This window comes from Chiloscyllium plagiosum, chromosome 6 (assembly GCF_004010195.1).
Source record: "Chiloscyllium plagiosum isolate BGI_BamShark_2017 chromosome 6, ASM401019v2, whole genome shotgun sequence".
Classification (NCBI taxonomy): Eukaryota; Metazoa; Chordata; class Chondrichthyes; order Orectolobiformes; family Hemiscylliidae; genus Chiloscyllium; species Chiloscyllium plagiosum.
Window position 1 is genome coordinate 64,233,495 of NC_057715.1, and position 16,677 is coordinate 64,250,171.

The 16,677-nt window shown below is 42.2% G+C and overlaps 1 protein-coding gene across 1 annotated transcript in view; it reads right to left on the bottom strand.

Moving 5' to 3' along the window:
• Window positions 1-1,410: 1,410 nt before the first annotated feature.
• The window catches only part of creg2 (cellular repressor of E1A-stimulated genes 2), a 46,778-nt gene continuing 31,511 nt past the window's right edge, over window positions 1,411-16,677 (bottom strand). Inside the window, exons 3-4 of the mRNA XM_043691711.1 lie at window positions 8,181-8,294; window positions 1,411-2,730 (exon numbers count right to left, since the gene is read on the bottom strand). Of these exons, the coding sequence (XP_043547646.1) occupies window positions 2,580-2,730; window positions 8,181-8,294 (265 nt within the window). The 3' untranslated portion in view covers window positions 1,411-2,579. The remainder of the gene's footprint in view (window positions 2,731-8,180; window positions 8,295-16,677) is intronic.

Here is a 16,677-nt window from a genome sequence, read left to right on the forward strand (position 1 = left end):
AAGAGAAGCTATTACAAGTGATATTCTGGTTTTGAACTGAAAATGGAATGATTATTATGAGAATGGAACCAGTTAAGAAAAGCTCTAGCCAAATAAACAAGTGAAACTAAGGAGGACTTTGTGACCAACCATTCCCTTACTTTCCCAGTTGAACAACCAACATTGACATACAACCTGTAATGCCACCGACATCTTACAGTCAACCCCCACAGTCATTCCATTCCCTCCACACAATTCATTTCTCACTCTCTGCTCTCACAAGAACACACAACTCCAGGGAGAGATGGAAAATTCATATAGTCCTCATTGTCAGCTGCAAAGAGGTCATGGAAATTGTCAGGGTGTTTGGTTTTTGATGATGGAGAGACAGTAATTTCCCAGACACCTGACCTGGGATCTTATCAACTCTCAATGTGGACTGGTGTTGGGTGGGCAGTGGGGGCAATTTGACAAGAAACAGCCAATGGACAGAAGTGGCTGCAGCCTGAAACTTAAAGAATAATGAATAGGCATCTTCATTTTGTGGTGCTCTCAAAGAATTGGTTATTGTGTGGCAAGTCAAAAATGGCAGGGGAGAGGGAGAGTTCTTCCTCCTTAGGCCACAGAGTACACCAAGGGAGATAACTAGGCTGTCACTTAGTGAAGGGTATATCACAACTAACTAGAATCAGGCATCTGGAGGTGGGACAGTATTGAAGGCATCTTTCAACTACATGGCATCTTGACTAAGATTGTGTGAATTGTATACTCAAGGCTGAATTAAACTGGTTTTGATATGTAAGGAAGTCAAGGATTATGGTGGCTCAGACAAGAAAGTGGAGTTCATGTCACAATCAGATCAGCCGTGATCTTGTGGACTGGAGATGGAGGTTTCAGGGGCCAAATGGCCTACCCAGCTACCATTATGTTTTTACATGAGAGGTCTGACAATTAGATTAGAACAGATTCCTTACAGTATAGAAACAGGCCCTTCTGTCCAACAAGTCCACACCAACCCTCCAAAGAGTAACCCACCCAGACCCATTCCCCTACTCTATATTTACCCCTGATTAATGCACCTAATACTATGTGCAATTTAGCATAGCTAATTCACCTAACCTGCACATCTTTGGATTGTGGGAGGAAGCCAGAGCACCCAGAGGAAACCCACGCAGACACAGGGAGAATATGCAAACTCCATACGGATGGGGATTCCCCAGGCAGGGATCAAACCCAGGTCCCTAGTGCTGTGAGGCAACAGTGCTAACCACTGAGCCACTGTAACAATTGCATATGGGAACACGGGCACATACATTGCTCCTGGCAACATTCAGAATATCTTGTACACGCATGCATGAAACCTTCTGGTACTCACATACCAGGTAATAATTTATGGAAGTGGAATCCTTTTCAATTGACAAATACTCCAGGCAGATCTTAAAATGCCTTTATTTGTCTATCACATGTTCATGAAGTCAAACTGTGCACCTTTATCACTTGACAGTTTTAGCAAGTTCATCCACAACAATTTTAGTATATTTTAATATTAGCCAGCAAAAGTAAAACATATGTTATTACAAATTTTATTACAATTAACACATTACACAAACTCTCCAATACAATAGCTGAAGAACAGCTGAATACAGCTTTTGCATGACAGAGAACAGATATGCTTTGATCATGTAGCTCACTATTATATTACCAACACTTTAATGTCAATGTTACATTTGATCACACCGACATGAATAAATTGCTGCTAACAACAAATGGGGTAAAAACAATGACTGCAGATGCTGGAAACCAGATTCTGGATTAGTGGTGCTGGAAGAGCACAGCAGTTCAGGCAGCATCCGTGGAGCAGCAAAATCGACGTTTCGGGCAAAAGCCCTTCATCAGGAACAACAAATGCCTTGCCATGGACCTTTTCATATTCTGGCAATTACAAAAGATGATTTATAAACAGTACATCTATACTAACTCAGAATAATACAAGTTAGAACGGTGTGTAATTTCTGAAAGTCACATTTTGCACTGGGTAAAGCTCATGGTGGAATAACAACACTTGGAACCTTGCAGGCAAAAAGAATTCTGAACAAAGTGAGCAGAACTTTACTAAAAAAGCCTAGTTTCAAAGCACAATCTCATATTGTATATGAAGTACTACAATACTGAGGGCTATTAACTGTGCTGAATACCTCAGATTTTGTGCCTGGAGTATGACCGCACTAATGTGGTAATGTGTGGCATGTGTAGGCAAAAAGTATTGGCAAGGAGAAGAGGCAAATTTGCCCATGCTGCATCACACAATGTATCTTCCAACATGACTGGGTCAAAATCCTTGAGGCACGATAGCAACACTTTTCATGTATGAACCGCAACTGTTCAAGAAGAAGGCTCACCACCACCTTCTTGAGAACAGAGATTATCAATAAATGTTTGTGATGCATACATTCCTAGAATCAACAATAAAAAAATGTTCCTGCTGTACTCAGTCAATATACCTTTATAAGAAACAAACTTTTCCAACTTGAACACAAGAAAATTAATTCACCAGAACTGCAAACAATGCTTCCTTTTTGAAAGATAAATTATTTTAGAACCTATTCAGTGTTCATTGGGCTTGCTTTGAAATAATCTTCCAGTGGGATGATGGCAACCCCTCCAAACCAGTCCTGAAGCCACACGTGTTGAATATTCATTTTCATAAAGAACCAGTTATGGTCTGGAGGCCATTTCTTCATTACAGGATGCCTGTTTGCACAAATAGTTAAATGAATTAGCAAATATTATATTCGTAACAGAGGAAATCTCTTTTACATCTGCACTGTAAGCACAACTGTGCATTTATTCCTGATTATATTTATGTTTAAAGCACATTATAACTGTCATAGCAGTTTTGATAGCAAAGCTTTCCTCTGAGAATTCAATTGCAGATTATGAGATGAACCATTGAATTGAATGCAAGTTATAAACTGATATTTTTAATCTACCAAAAAACTGTCCACGCGTGTAAAATGGACAAAATGTAGAAAAACTATAACTCAAAACTTAAGAATAATATAATGCAAATGCTTGTACTTCTGCAGCACTCATTATGCACAAAGACTTAATTTTGGGTAGTGCTGAAAGAGCCAAAGACTTCAACAACTATTTTGTGCCAGTCTTCACAGTGGAGGATGTGTCTCACATGCCAAAACATGATGTTGGGAGGTGAGGACCTCCCATTCAATTGTAATCACTAAAGGAGTAGAGTTGAGCAAACTTGAGGGTCTAAAGGTAGATAAGTCCCCTGGTTCTGATGGAATGCATCTCAGAGTGCTGTAAGAAATGGCCGAAGTCATAGTAGATACTTAAGTGGTAATTTGCCAAAATTCAGTGGACTCTAGACAGGTCCCCGCCAACTGGAAGACAATGTCATGCTGCTGTTTAAAAAGGGTGTAGGCAAAAGGCAGGGAAAATAGGCCAGTTAGCTTAATATCTGTAGTTGGGAAAATGCTGGAGGCTACCATTGAAGAGGAAATAGTGAGACATCTGGGTGGAAAGGGTTCCACCAGGCAGACACAGCATGGATTCAGGAAGGGAAGGTCGCATTTGACAAACTTACTGGAGTTCTTTGAAGATGTAATAAGCATGGTGGATGGAAGGGAGCAGGTGGATGTTGTACACTTGGATTTCCAGAAGATGTTCAATAAGGTGCCACATAAAAGACTCATCCATAAGGTAAGAATGCATGGAATTGCGGGGAATGTACTAGCATGGATAGAGGACTGGTTAACCAACAGAAAGCAGAGAGTTGGGATAAATGTGTGTTTCTCGGGTTGGAGATCAGTGGTGAGCGGGGTACCACAGAGGTCAGTGTTGGGTCCGCAACTGTTCGTGAAAAAGGAGACCAAGTGTAACGTAGTTTGCTGATGACACTAAATTGAGTGGAAAGGCAAACTATAGAGGATGTGGTGGGTCTGCAGAGAGATTTAGATAGGTTAAGTGAGTGGGCAAGGGTCTGGCAGATGGAGTACAATGTTGGTAAATGTGAGGTTTTCCACTTTGGACGTAAAAATAGTAGGTCAGAGCATTATTTAAATGGTGAAATATTGCAGCATGCTGTTGTGCAGAGGGACTTAGGAGTGCTCATATATGAATCGCTGAAAGTTGATTTGCAGGTACAACAAGTAATCAGGAAGGCAAACGGAATATTGGCTTTCACTGCTAGAGGGATTGAAGTTAAGTGCAGGGAGGTTCTGCTGCAATTGTGCAGGGTGTTGGTGAGGCTGCATCTGGGGTATTGTGTACAGATCTAGTCTCCTCACTTGAGGAAGGATATACTGACTTTAGAGGCAGTGCAGAGGAGGTTCACCAGATTGATTCTGGAGATGAGGGGGTTACACCAGGAGGAGAGTTTGAGCCGCCTGGACTGAACTTGCTAGAATTTAGAAGATTGAAAGAGGATCTTACAGAAACATATAAAATTACGAAAAGGTTAGATAAGGTAGAGGTAGGCAAGTTGTTTCCTAGACTAGGACTAGGGGACATGGCCTCATGTTTAGGGGGAGTAGATTTAGGACAGAGATGAGGAGGAACTGCTTTTCCCAAAGAATAACGATCTATGGAATTCTCTGCCCAAGGAAGCAGTTGAGGCAGCTTCATTAAATACATTCAAGACACAGTTGGATGGGTTTTTACATGGTAGGGGAATTAAGGATTATGGGGATATGGGTAGGAGGAGCTGAGACGATTGATGGATCAGCCATGATCTTAATGAATGATGGAGCAGACTCTACAGGCCAAATGGCCTACTCCTGGCTTATATTACTAGGAAACTATGAATAGTTCAGTGTACAAGTAGAAATGAAGTTGTCATGTTGGACGAAGCAGAATCAGATGGAGCCAAAAGATTAGAAATCTCTGTTTTGCGTGTTCTCGATCTTAGGAACCACAGAATACAAAAATCTATTCCTGCAATAATGACCAGACAATTCTTGATAAGGTGTTTTGAAAAACATAGGGTTGAATTTTTTTTTTGGTAAGTGTCAGGTTTGGCATTGGGATATTCTTGCTGAATCTTACCCAACTAGATTCATTAACAACCCATCCACCCCAGTTTTAGTGCTTCTCTTGTCCGATTCTACCTCCATTCAACCACTCACCTTTCCCAGAAAAACTCGCCATTGGCAGGATATTCCGGAATGAATGAAACAGTGCCATCATTAAAAGGCTGCTGTCAGCCCAGAGGTACCCTGCACAGTTCCTGATATTTGCTCTAGACAAGGCAGATTAGGGAAACATGATGCCCTCATTTTTGAGTGGGAACCTGGAGTCCTGATGGATGGACTGGTACAGAAATGGAATCTCCTCTTTCCCCAGGACCAGCAGTGGAGGCTACGATACCCAGACCATGCCAGCCTGGTTCAAGGTTGCCACCTACTTCAGCACAGCCTGAACTATCTGGAGGAAGAGAGGAAGAAGGTCAATGATCTTCTCCACTCTGCCAGTGCAAGTGCCACCATCTTCCATCTGATTACTCATATTCAATCTATCTTTGCAACTATACCCACCTCCCACCAAGGCTTATGTCCTACACTCTCACTATCGCCTTGCATCTTACCTTACTCACACTCATCCACCCCAACCTCCGACACCACTAACTCAGCATCATTCCCTCGGGACACCTCCCCACCTGCACCAATAAGTAGCATCTGTGCCCCACTTTTATCTCTCTTATAACCAACCTTTCTTTCATTCCAGGAGGAAAAGAGCCTACAGTAAGACACTAGACACTACATTTGGCTCCTCATCCCTTAGAAAGAGAGGAACCTGACTGACCGCTCCAAGCAGAAAACCAACTGTACCAAGTCCCCAGACTGGTATCAGAAGCTGCTCTTGTGTCACTGTACCAAGCCTTTGACTTGACTGGGTACTGACAACCATGATAAATCTCCTGGCTGTGTGTCTGAGCTAAAGAGCACAGCAAATTAGTGGCGCAGTGAGTCTGGCATCTATGCCTGAGGGGCAAGGTGCAAAAGGTCAGGCATTGGGTGCTGTGAGCATCCATGTAGGGTCAGAATGAATGAATACTAAAATAGAATAACAGCAGCCTGGCCCAGTCCATGAACCGGATGCACATTCATGAGTGCAAAGTGTCCTTCCAAATCACAATGATAGTTATAAGTATGCCTCAAGGTGCAGCACTGAAGTGTAGAAGTGTTCTATATGCAAGTTAGAGACTTGCCATAAGGGTTCCTATAGGCTAGCATGCATCGCAAGCCAATGTCCATGGATGTAGTGTATGCGTGACTGGTGCCGATAGAGCATGCCTCGAGATATTGTCTCCAACATGGAGGCACTTTGAAGCAAGTGGCAAGCTAAAGTTGACTGAAGAAGGGCTCATGCCTGAAACATCGATTCTCCTGTTCCTTGGATGCTGCCTGGCCCTCTGTGCTTTTCAAGCAACACATTTTCAGCAAGCTAAAGTTGCCAGGTACCCCACCATGACTTGCATATTGCAAATTGCTAGCAGCCCGTTTGCATATGGCAGGTCTTATGATAGAAAGCTACATAACAGTAAGGCCGGATCTGCTAGTTAATAAGTTTGTTAGCAAATAAAAATTCCCCTAAATAGGCAACTTGCCATTGCCTACTAGAATCTTGTTTTGATGTAATGAACCTAGTTAAAAAAATCCAACGAATGGTTCCTGACATTGAGATTGGCTTGACGGTAGGAGACAGGATGGTGGGGGAAGGTTGTTTTTCAGACTGGAGGCCTGTGACCACCAGTGTTCCGCAAGAATCGGTACTGGGTCCACTGTTGCTTGTCATTAATATAAACAATTTGGATGAGAATATAGGAGGCATGGTTAGTAAGTTTACAAATGACACCAAAATTGCTGGTATAGTGGACGGTGAAGAAGGTTATCTAAGAGTACAATGGCATCTTGAATAGCTGGGCCAATGGGCCAAGAAGTGGCAGATAGAATTTAATTCAGATAAATGCAAGGTGTTACATTTTGGTCAGACAAAACAGAGCAGGACTTATACGGTTATTGACATGGCCCTGGGGAGTGTTTTCAAACAGAGAGAACTGGGGGTTCAGGTACATAATTCCTTGAAAGTGGTGTCACAGGTAGACAGGGTGGTGAAGAAGGTATTTGGCAAGCTTGCCTTCATTGGTCACATCACTGAATACAGGAGTTGGGATGTCATATTGTGGCTGTACAGACTATTGGTGAGGCCACTTTTGGAGTACTGCATCTAGTTCTGGTATGGGAAGGATGTTATTAAAGTGGAAAGGGTGCAGAAAATATTTCCAAAGATGTTACCAGGACTGGAAGGTTTGAGTTATAAGGAGAGGCTGGAGAGGCTGGGACTTTCTTTGCCCAGAGCATGAGAGGTTGTGGGGTGATTTTGTAGAGGTTTATAAAATCATGAGAGGTATCGTTAAGGTGAATAGCCAGTGTCTTTTCTCTAGGATGGGGAGTCCAAAACTAGATGGCATAGGTTTAAGGTGAGAGGAGAAAGTTTTAAAAGAGACCTGAGGGGCAACGTTTTCATACAGAGGTGGTGCCAGAGCAAGTGGTAGGAGTGGGTACAATTATAACATTTAAAAGACATTTGGACAGGTACATGAACAGGAAAAGGTTTAGAGGGATATGGGCCAATGCAGGCAACTGGGACGAGTTTAGTTTGGGAAACCTGGTTGGCATGGACGAGTTGGTTTCCATGCTGTATAACTCTTTGACTCTAGGCCCCGCTGGTTTTCTAACATAATTCTGCCAGATTTCTCATTATAGCCCTGTCATTCAGGTTCCTATAAAATTCCACCCATTGCTTTAAAACTCAACAAAGTCTTGCTGAATAATCAGTCTAATTGTTAATTATCCATTCCTTCACTGACAGAAATTCTACAAATGGGGAGAAACAATCAGATTGATTTATTTTTGTTTTTTTGAACCATGATAGTAGGTCCATTACTTACAGGCCACAAAATTAGCTTAAGCAAAATCAATTATGTAAGCACTGCATCCAGTAGTTTAAAAGCACATCACATTTCATTCCTCAATTATTGTGGAAGTGGTACATAATGCTACTACAGCATTCAGAACAAAAATAATGGTATTACCTCAACTGTGTACAGTCTTGGCATATTCTTCCTGCACAAAGTGCTAACAAGCAAGATAACTGTATTCTGTATGCTTAAAAAGACAAACCTTGAAAACATAGCTTGTCTTGCAAATTCAATTTCATCAGCAGGCACAGTCACCACTTGACCAGTAAGAGTCAGCCTGGCACACCTTGGGTCTTCAAGGTCAATGACATTTTGTCTGTACACAAATAAAACAGAACATAAATATTTAACAAATGAAACACAGTTTGAAATTGATTGCATTATAGAATATTGAGCCTTCAACTTGACTTTTTCTCCTCCCATCAATTCATCCATTGCCTAAATCTCCCTAAAGGCACACCCAGTTTGCTATTAACTGTTATTTTAGCATTACTTCCTTCAAAATTTTCAGAATCAACCCAAAACTATAACCATAGTCTATTCGTGATCATTTAGTCATTCATTTTTACAAAACAAAACTGTTCAATAAGTAGAAATAAACAAGGTAAACAAGATAACACAGCAAACTGTGATCCCTTTTCACTACTTTGAACTAGTTTTGATCAGTTAGCTGCTTCTCATGCTCCTTTAAATTCTACTCCCTCTTGCCCAATGATCTCTGCTGATTTCTGTTTGTTTCCTACATGTATTGACTCTACACGTCTTTCAGAATTCCTGTTTTACTCTTAACTGAAATGCCTTAGGCACTCTCCTCAAACTCTGATTGCTGCTCATAATAATCCTCATCTTCCTTGAGCTGCGTCTTAGATGACTGAGACAAATTTACACTGGCCTTACTGTGCCCCAGCCCAGAATCTATTCTCTCATTTCCATGTCACTCCAATAATATTTCATCTATGTGATGTGTCTCCTCCTTCCTTGACTCCATTTTCACTTAATCTTTGCCCAGTCAGACTTTCTAGTTTTGTGAATTATTCCCTCTCCTTAGGCATTGTTCTCATTCCCTCCAAAACATTCCTCAAAAAATCCATCCTGAAACCTAATGTTAGCATTAACTGATGTCTCGTTTCCAACTTCCCTTGACTCCAAGCACTTTGAACGTGTTTCCAATGATCTCTCCTACCATCTCTGGTTCAAGTTTCTGCAATTCGACTTCTGCCCTCATAAAGCAACAGACTGACCCAAGACAAAGTCACAGATGATATTTTCTGTTGCTGGGCCCTGAGGTATGATTCAAACACTATCATCCATCTATGTGCGCACTTCAACTTGGTTGAATATAATGCCTTTCCCCAAAGTCTCCCACGTTCAGCTCATGTGGGATTCCACATTTACACAAACAATTATAGCCACAGCATTTCCATCAATGTCCTTTCTTCCCATTCTTGTGTCCCCTCCAGAATTAATTCCTACCTCACTTATTTACATAACTGTTGAAGCTCAGCAGAAAAATATCTGAAGACATGATATTAGCTTCCACATGTATACCAATGACGTTAATTTTTTTACATATGCAGTGCCTTTCTGTTCAGTTAAACTGTTTATCAACATTTTATCTTGGACAAGTCTCAAGCTCCTCCAGCTAAACACTGAGGCCACTACCTTTGGTCTCAAACATAAAGCTTCCTCACAAATGACTCCAAACCACTCTAAGACTGTTCCTGGTTATCAACACCTTGCTGTTCTCTGTATCATACAGACCATATACCTGCAACTTCAGAACACTGTTAGCCTCCAACCCTACCTCAATCTAATTTCTATTGAAACATTTAGACTTGCCTTTGTCACATACAAATTAATAGATTTCTCATCCTCCACAAACTGTGTGCAAATCCTTTTAGTTTTTTCTGTTCCATATGTCACCTACATATTACTTACTTTGATTTGTCCAACGTCTGAACCTTAAAAATTGTTCTTAATTCTCTACATGGCCCTGTCCCTCCCTGGACTAGGTTTCAAAGAGTTGCAGAAACAGTGTGGCTTCTCCAAAATGGTACTAGATCCAGAGGTTAGGTCTCCATTTCCAACAGATCCTCACTTGAATTCAGTGCTCAAATTCAATCATGTTCCATTCTGCTAGAGGGAGATCTATTTCCCACCATAGGTGATTTACAAGTTTGGAGTGTACATATGAATGTCTGCAGTGGGCAGATAAAATCTATAAAACTTGTCAAGTTGTCAATTAACTTTTATAGCAGCTATTAAGGGATTGGCTGTCTTTGATGTGGAGCTATGAATACAAATGTCAGCTTGTGTGAGGGATGAAGTACTGAAAGGGATTTAAATGTACTGAAGGAGTTTTAAATTTTTTAGTGAGTCTGAAGTGGATAATCAGAACTTTTTTTCATTTTCATATGATTTCTGAGGTCTGCAAGTGCCAGATATTGGGTGAGGTGACATGGTGAGTAAAATGGCACGGAGTACTGGGTGGGTGAAGCACGTATTAGCCCTAAACCTCCTCTCCTCCAAGGAAAACAAACCCAATCTCTCCTCATATCTGAGAATTTTCATCTCAGGCAACATCCTGTGTCTTCTTAAAACCCAAGTGGTTTTGTTACTTCCTCATTTCTCTGTTGAGTGGCTTTGGGTAATTTTGTGTGCCAAAGATGCTAAATGCAGACTGTTGTTGATGATGCACTAACAACAAAGGTGCATTTCTAGAGTGCCTTCAAAGGAGTAGAACATCCCAAGTCACTTCCTATGTGTGTTAGCAAACAAAATTTGACAGAGACTGTAATGGCAAGTGACCAAAAGCTTAGGTTAAGTGGTAGGCATTCACTACTCATCCCTAATTGCTCTTAAGGAGGTGGTGGCAAGTTGCCTCTTGAACTGCTGCAGTCCATTTAGTGTAGGTACACCTACTATGCTGTTAGGATGGTATGTGGCTTGAAGGGCAACCTGCAGGTGTTTGTATTCCTATGTATCTGCTGCCCTTGTCCTTATAGTTGATAAAGGTCATGGGTTTGGAATGTGCTGTCAAAGGAGCCTTGGTGAATTGTTGCAATGCATCTTGTAGATGGAACACATTGCTGCTACTGGTGGTGGAGGTAGTGAAAGTTGAAGGTATTAGATGTGGTGCCAATCAAGCAGGCTGCTCTGTCCTGTGAGGTATCAAGTGTTGTTGGAGCTGCACTCATCCAGGCAGGTGGGGAGTATTCCCATCACAGTCCTGTCTCATGCCTTTGAGAAGGTGAACAGACTCTGGGGAGGAAGAAGATGATTTACTAACCACAGAATTCTAAGTCTCTGACTTGCTGTTGTAAAACATTAATGATACGGTTGGTCCAGATTAGTTTCTGGTCAATGGTAATCTCCAAGATGTTTATAGTGGGGAATTCAGTGATGGTAATACCATTGAACGCTAAGAGGTGACAGTTGAATTTTCTCTTGTTGGAGATAGTTGTTGCCTGGCACTTGTTGGTGGGAATGCTGCTTCTCATCCAAAGCCTGGATTTTGTCCAGATCTTTCTGCATTTGAACAAGGACTGCTTCATAATCTGAGGAGTCCTGAATGGTGCTGAACATTGTGCAATAGTTAGTGAACATCCCCACTTCTGACCTTATGATGGAAGGAAAGTCATTGATGAAGCAGCTAAAGTTGGTTGGACCTAGGACATTATCCTGAGGAACTCCTGCAGAGATGTCCTGGAGTTGAGTTAACAGCTTCCAATAACCACAGCCAAAATCCATTGTGCTAGGTTTAATTCCAACCAGAAGAGAGTTTTTCCTGATTCCCACTTATTCCAGTTTTGCCAGGGTTCAGTGATTCTACACTCAGTCAAATGTAGTCTTGATGTCAAGTGCAATCACCCTCACATTCCCTCTTGTGTTTAGCTAGTTTGTCCACATTTGAACAATGTTGTTAAGAAGTCAAGAGCTGAGTGGGCCTGGTGGTACTAAAACTGGGTATCAGTTATTTGGTTACTGATGCTCATGTGTCACTTGTTAGCACTGTCAACAACACATCTGCCACATTACTGATGACTGAGAGAAAACCAATGGAACAGTATTTAGCTGGCTGATACTTACCTTGCCTTTTGTAGACAAGAAATAGCTGAACAATTTTCCACGTTGTCAAGTGGATGTCAGTGTTGTAGCTGGACTGGAACAGTTTGGCAAAGATTTTGCAAGTTTTGGAACACTGGAGTTCAATACTATTGCTGGAATGTTGTCAGAACACACACTTTTTGCTGTTTCCAGTGCCTTCAGTCATTTTTGATATTATCTGGAGTGAACTGAATAGGCTAAAAGCTAGCATCTGTGATGCTGGGGACTTCAGGTGGAGAATAACACTGATCACCTCTAGCATTTCTAACTAAAGATGTGAAGGACTGTAGAGCTTAGGTCTGATCAGTAGTTGTGGGACCACTTAGCTCAGTCTGAGGAACGTTGCTTATGTTGGTTGGCATGGAAGCAGTCCTGTGTTGTAGCTTCACCAAGTCGACATATCGTTTCTAGGTATGCCTGGTACTGCTCCTGGCATGACCTCCTGCATGTTTGATTGAACCGGGCTTAATCTGGCTTTCAGCACCTCATGGGTACATGGTTTTGAGTAGCTAGATCTGTTCAAAATCTATCCCATTCAGCACAGTGATAATGTCACACAACACAATGGAGGGTATCTACAGTGTGAAGGCAGGCTTTTGTCTCCAGAATGACTGTGCAGTAGTCACTCTTACCAGTATTATCAAGGATAGCTACATCTTCTATAAATAAATTGGTGAGGACTAGGTCAAGTATTTTTGACCTTGGCTAGTTCCCTCACATCTTCCACAGCTGCTATGCCCTTTAGGATTTAGCCAGCTTATTAAGGAATGGCATTATGAGTCACTCAATATTGGACATGAAATTCACACCTACAGTGCATACTGCACCCTTGCCACCCTCAGTGCTTCCCTGAAGTGGTATTCAATATGGAGAAGAACTGAGACATCAGCATGCTTTTTTTTGAGGGGGGGGGGGACACGTTGAGGAGATAATAGGTGATGGTGATAATCAGCAGAAATCTTCCTTGTGCCCATGTTTGACTTGATAACATTAGGCTTCATGGATTTTGGAGGTATTGTTCATCCCTCCCAGAGCGACCCCCTCTTAATTGTATAGCACTGTGCTGCCATCTCTGATGGGATAGGACAAACTCAGGGATGATGAAAGTGCAATATGGAACACTAACTACCAGGTATGATTTTGGGAGTATGACCAAGTCATGGGAGCGACAACTCTCTCAATTTCAGCAGATATTACAAAGTAAAAATTTGTCAGGTCAACAGAGCTGTGTATGCTATTGTCATTTCCAGGTGGTCCATCTGATTTCATTATTTTATTCAGATACTGTAGTGGTTTCGATACAACTGAGTAGCTCGTTCGGCCATTTCAGAGGGTATTTTAGGATCGACCACACCATGATACGCCTGAAGTCATATATAGGCCAGATTTCCCTAGCCCCCAGGGCTTGATCAGTTTTCACAGCAATTGACAATGCTTTCACAGTCATGATCAGAGTAAGGGTTTTTCTGGCCCCCACAATGGTCACATCTCTATACCTGAGCCAGGCAGCCTAGGTTCAAGTCCCACTTGTTCCAGAGGTGGTGTGATAACTGGATAGAAAATATCTCAGTAGCTTTTGTTCTAATTCCAGGTTTTTATTAATGAATTAATCTGTTGAGTCTCTGGATTACTGGGTCAGTGACAGTAACACTCTGGCACCACTTTCACTGTGAAAATAAGGCTGAGAATTTTAATCAGGGGACAATGTAGGTCACTGAGCACTTCAGTGATGGATGAGCATGACTTGCTGTGAGTTAAAACACATTCACCAGAGTTTTGGCTGACCTACAGAGCGTTAAAGTGGAGGCCAGCCAGATATAGGCTAGAAAAGTCAAGTCCAGAGACAACGGGACAAGCATGGCACTTCAGTACTTCCAATGTTTATGAATATTACCTCTGTTTTATTTTGTTGAGGAGATAATGTATGACCTAGTACCTGCCAGTTTGGTATATACTACTTTCATTCAAATGTAATTGGAGGCAATTAGACTTTCCTGAACTTTCTGTTCCCCATTCAGAGTTGATGAATGTCATTGCACCAATAGTCACAAGGTAACATTCTGTATTGTTCTACTGTTGAAAACAGACTCAATTTGCTTAGTTACAGCTCTGAACTGGAATTTTAGATTTTCACACAAAACAGGCACACAGCCTGGTAGAATCCAGCAGCACCACCTCTAAGTGCTCCTTAAGGCCACTCACCACCCTGACATGGAAACATACCCAGTGTTACTGGGTCAAAATCCCCAAACTCTCTCCGTGCCCACACCAAATGGACTGCAGTGGTTCAAGAAGACAGCACACCAATACATTCTCAAAGGAAACCAGGGATGGGCATTAAATACTGGCCCAACTACTGACACCCACATCCCACAAATGAATAGCAAAAAACACTTTGCACTGCCAGTCCATAGTTGGCATGAGGTTGCCCAAAACGTCTGTGTGTTCAGGTCACATTTGAATGTTGTCAGTGAATTTTCACACCGAACAGGAATGACATCTGTTCCTAGGGGTCAAGCATGGGCTAATAGCTTTTCTGACAAAACTTCTGTCTCCCAAATATTTCTGACATTTAAAGACTCTGCACAGGCAACTGACTGTTTGGTACAAATTAGCAAATGCATATAGCACATACCACTTGCTTGCCTCTGCCATGAACACCCTCAGCATAATATAAAACAAAGAGCTGCAGATGCTGGAAACTGGAAGCAAAAACAGAAATTGCTGGAAAATCTCAGCAAGCCTGTTTGGCCAAATGTCATCCGAACTCTGTTTCCACACTGTAGGGAATCTAACCTAAACTTCATCTACAAGTTCGCTGACGACACCACCATTGTGGGCTGGATATCAAATAATGACAAGGCAGAATACAGGAAGGAGGCAGAATGCTTAGCGATGTGGTGCAAAGATAACAATCTCTCCCTCAGTGTCAGCAAAACAAAACAGCTGGTCACCAACTCTAGGAAGCGAGAAGGAGGGCACACCCCTATCTACATCAATGGAGCTGAGGTAGAGATGGTCGAGAGCATCAGGTTTCTCGGCATGACGATTACCAACAATCTGTCCTGGACCACCCACATTGATGCGATAATCAAGAAGGCACAACAGTACTTCTTCTTCCTCAGGAGGCTAATGAAATTCAGTATGTCCATAAGGACCCTCACCAACTTCTTTGGATGCACCATGGAAAGCATTCTATTTGGATGCTTGGCACGGCAACTGCTCTGTTCAGGACTGTAAGAAACTACAGAAGGTTGTGAACACAGCTCAGACCATCACGCAAGCCATCCTTCCATCCATTGACTCCATTTACACTCTCATTGCCGCAGAAAGACAGCCAACATGATCAAAGGATCCTCCCACCCTGATTATAATTTCTTCCAACCTCTTGCATCAGGTAGAAGATACAAAAGCTTAAACACATATTTCCAACAGGTTCAAAAACAGCTTTTTCCCTGCTGTCATTAGACTTCTGAATTTCAAATCTAACGTTGATCTTGCTTTTTGTACACGTTCTGTGCTGCCTTAACTTTGTATGCCTCACTCTGTTCAACCATCGTATAATCTATATGTCCTGGTGTTATGATCTGCCTGTACTGCACACAAAACAAAACTTTTCACAGTACTTAGGTACATGTGACAATAATAAATCAAACTAAATCTGTGGGAAGAAAGGAAAGCTCATGTTTTGAGTTCAGTGCTACGAAGACCCCCAGCCTATTTGGCCTGTCCATGTGTAAATGCCCCCATGGACTGCCCACCAAAGCTCCAGACCAACAGACTCAACAACCAAGATCCATTCACCCCAGCTGCACAGCCAGGGACTACTGCACTCAGACATCGTGAGAGGGAAGTAAAGAAAAAAATCTATTGAGGGTACTTTGGTAGCACATGTGAAAAAGGACTGGATATGACGATTAGTTTCTGCATAAAAGTTCCTGGTGTTAATTGTCATGTGTTTATGATTCTCTCTGTGTAAATGTTGAATGCATCTTTACACCATCCAACAGCATTTCTTTCCTTGTTCAGCCTCCCAAATGTTCGGCTCTCCTGTGTAAACAAAGGTGTTGCTGTTAACGAGTTGTCCAGCAGTAGCTGTGCCAGGGAGGTGCAACATGTTAGAGAGGGTCACGGCTGGCAGTTGACCAGGGAGTGTGCAGCCTGTGTACCTGCACGCCTTACTTGATATGGGCCTGGGACCAATATTCTTTTCTTTTCAAAACTCGGAGATTGGTGTTTGCTGCAGCTTCCTCCACCCCCCGCCTCACTGATCGAGTCATTTCCCCACCAACTCCGAGTGCATTCAACACCATTTCCTTCCCTGTTGCACACTGTCAGTTTCCAGCATAATGGAAGGTAGCAGTGACTGCTCCTGTGCCATTGGTGTCTAGCCTCAGCCTGACCATACGAGTGTGCACCCAATCCTCCACATCTCCCTCCTAGTAACCCATCATGTAAACCCTACAGGCCTTACACTTATCCAAGTCTCCACCCAATCTACCTACATGTGCCTACGCCACCCTACCTTTCCCACTCAGCCCCTGGCATATGATGTGACTGTGCTTCATTCACTCCCTACCACCCCTTTGAAA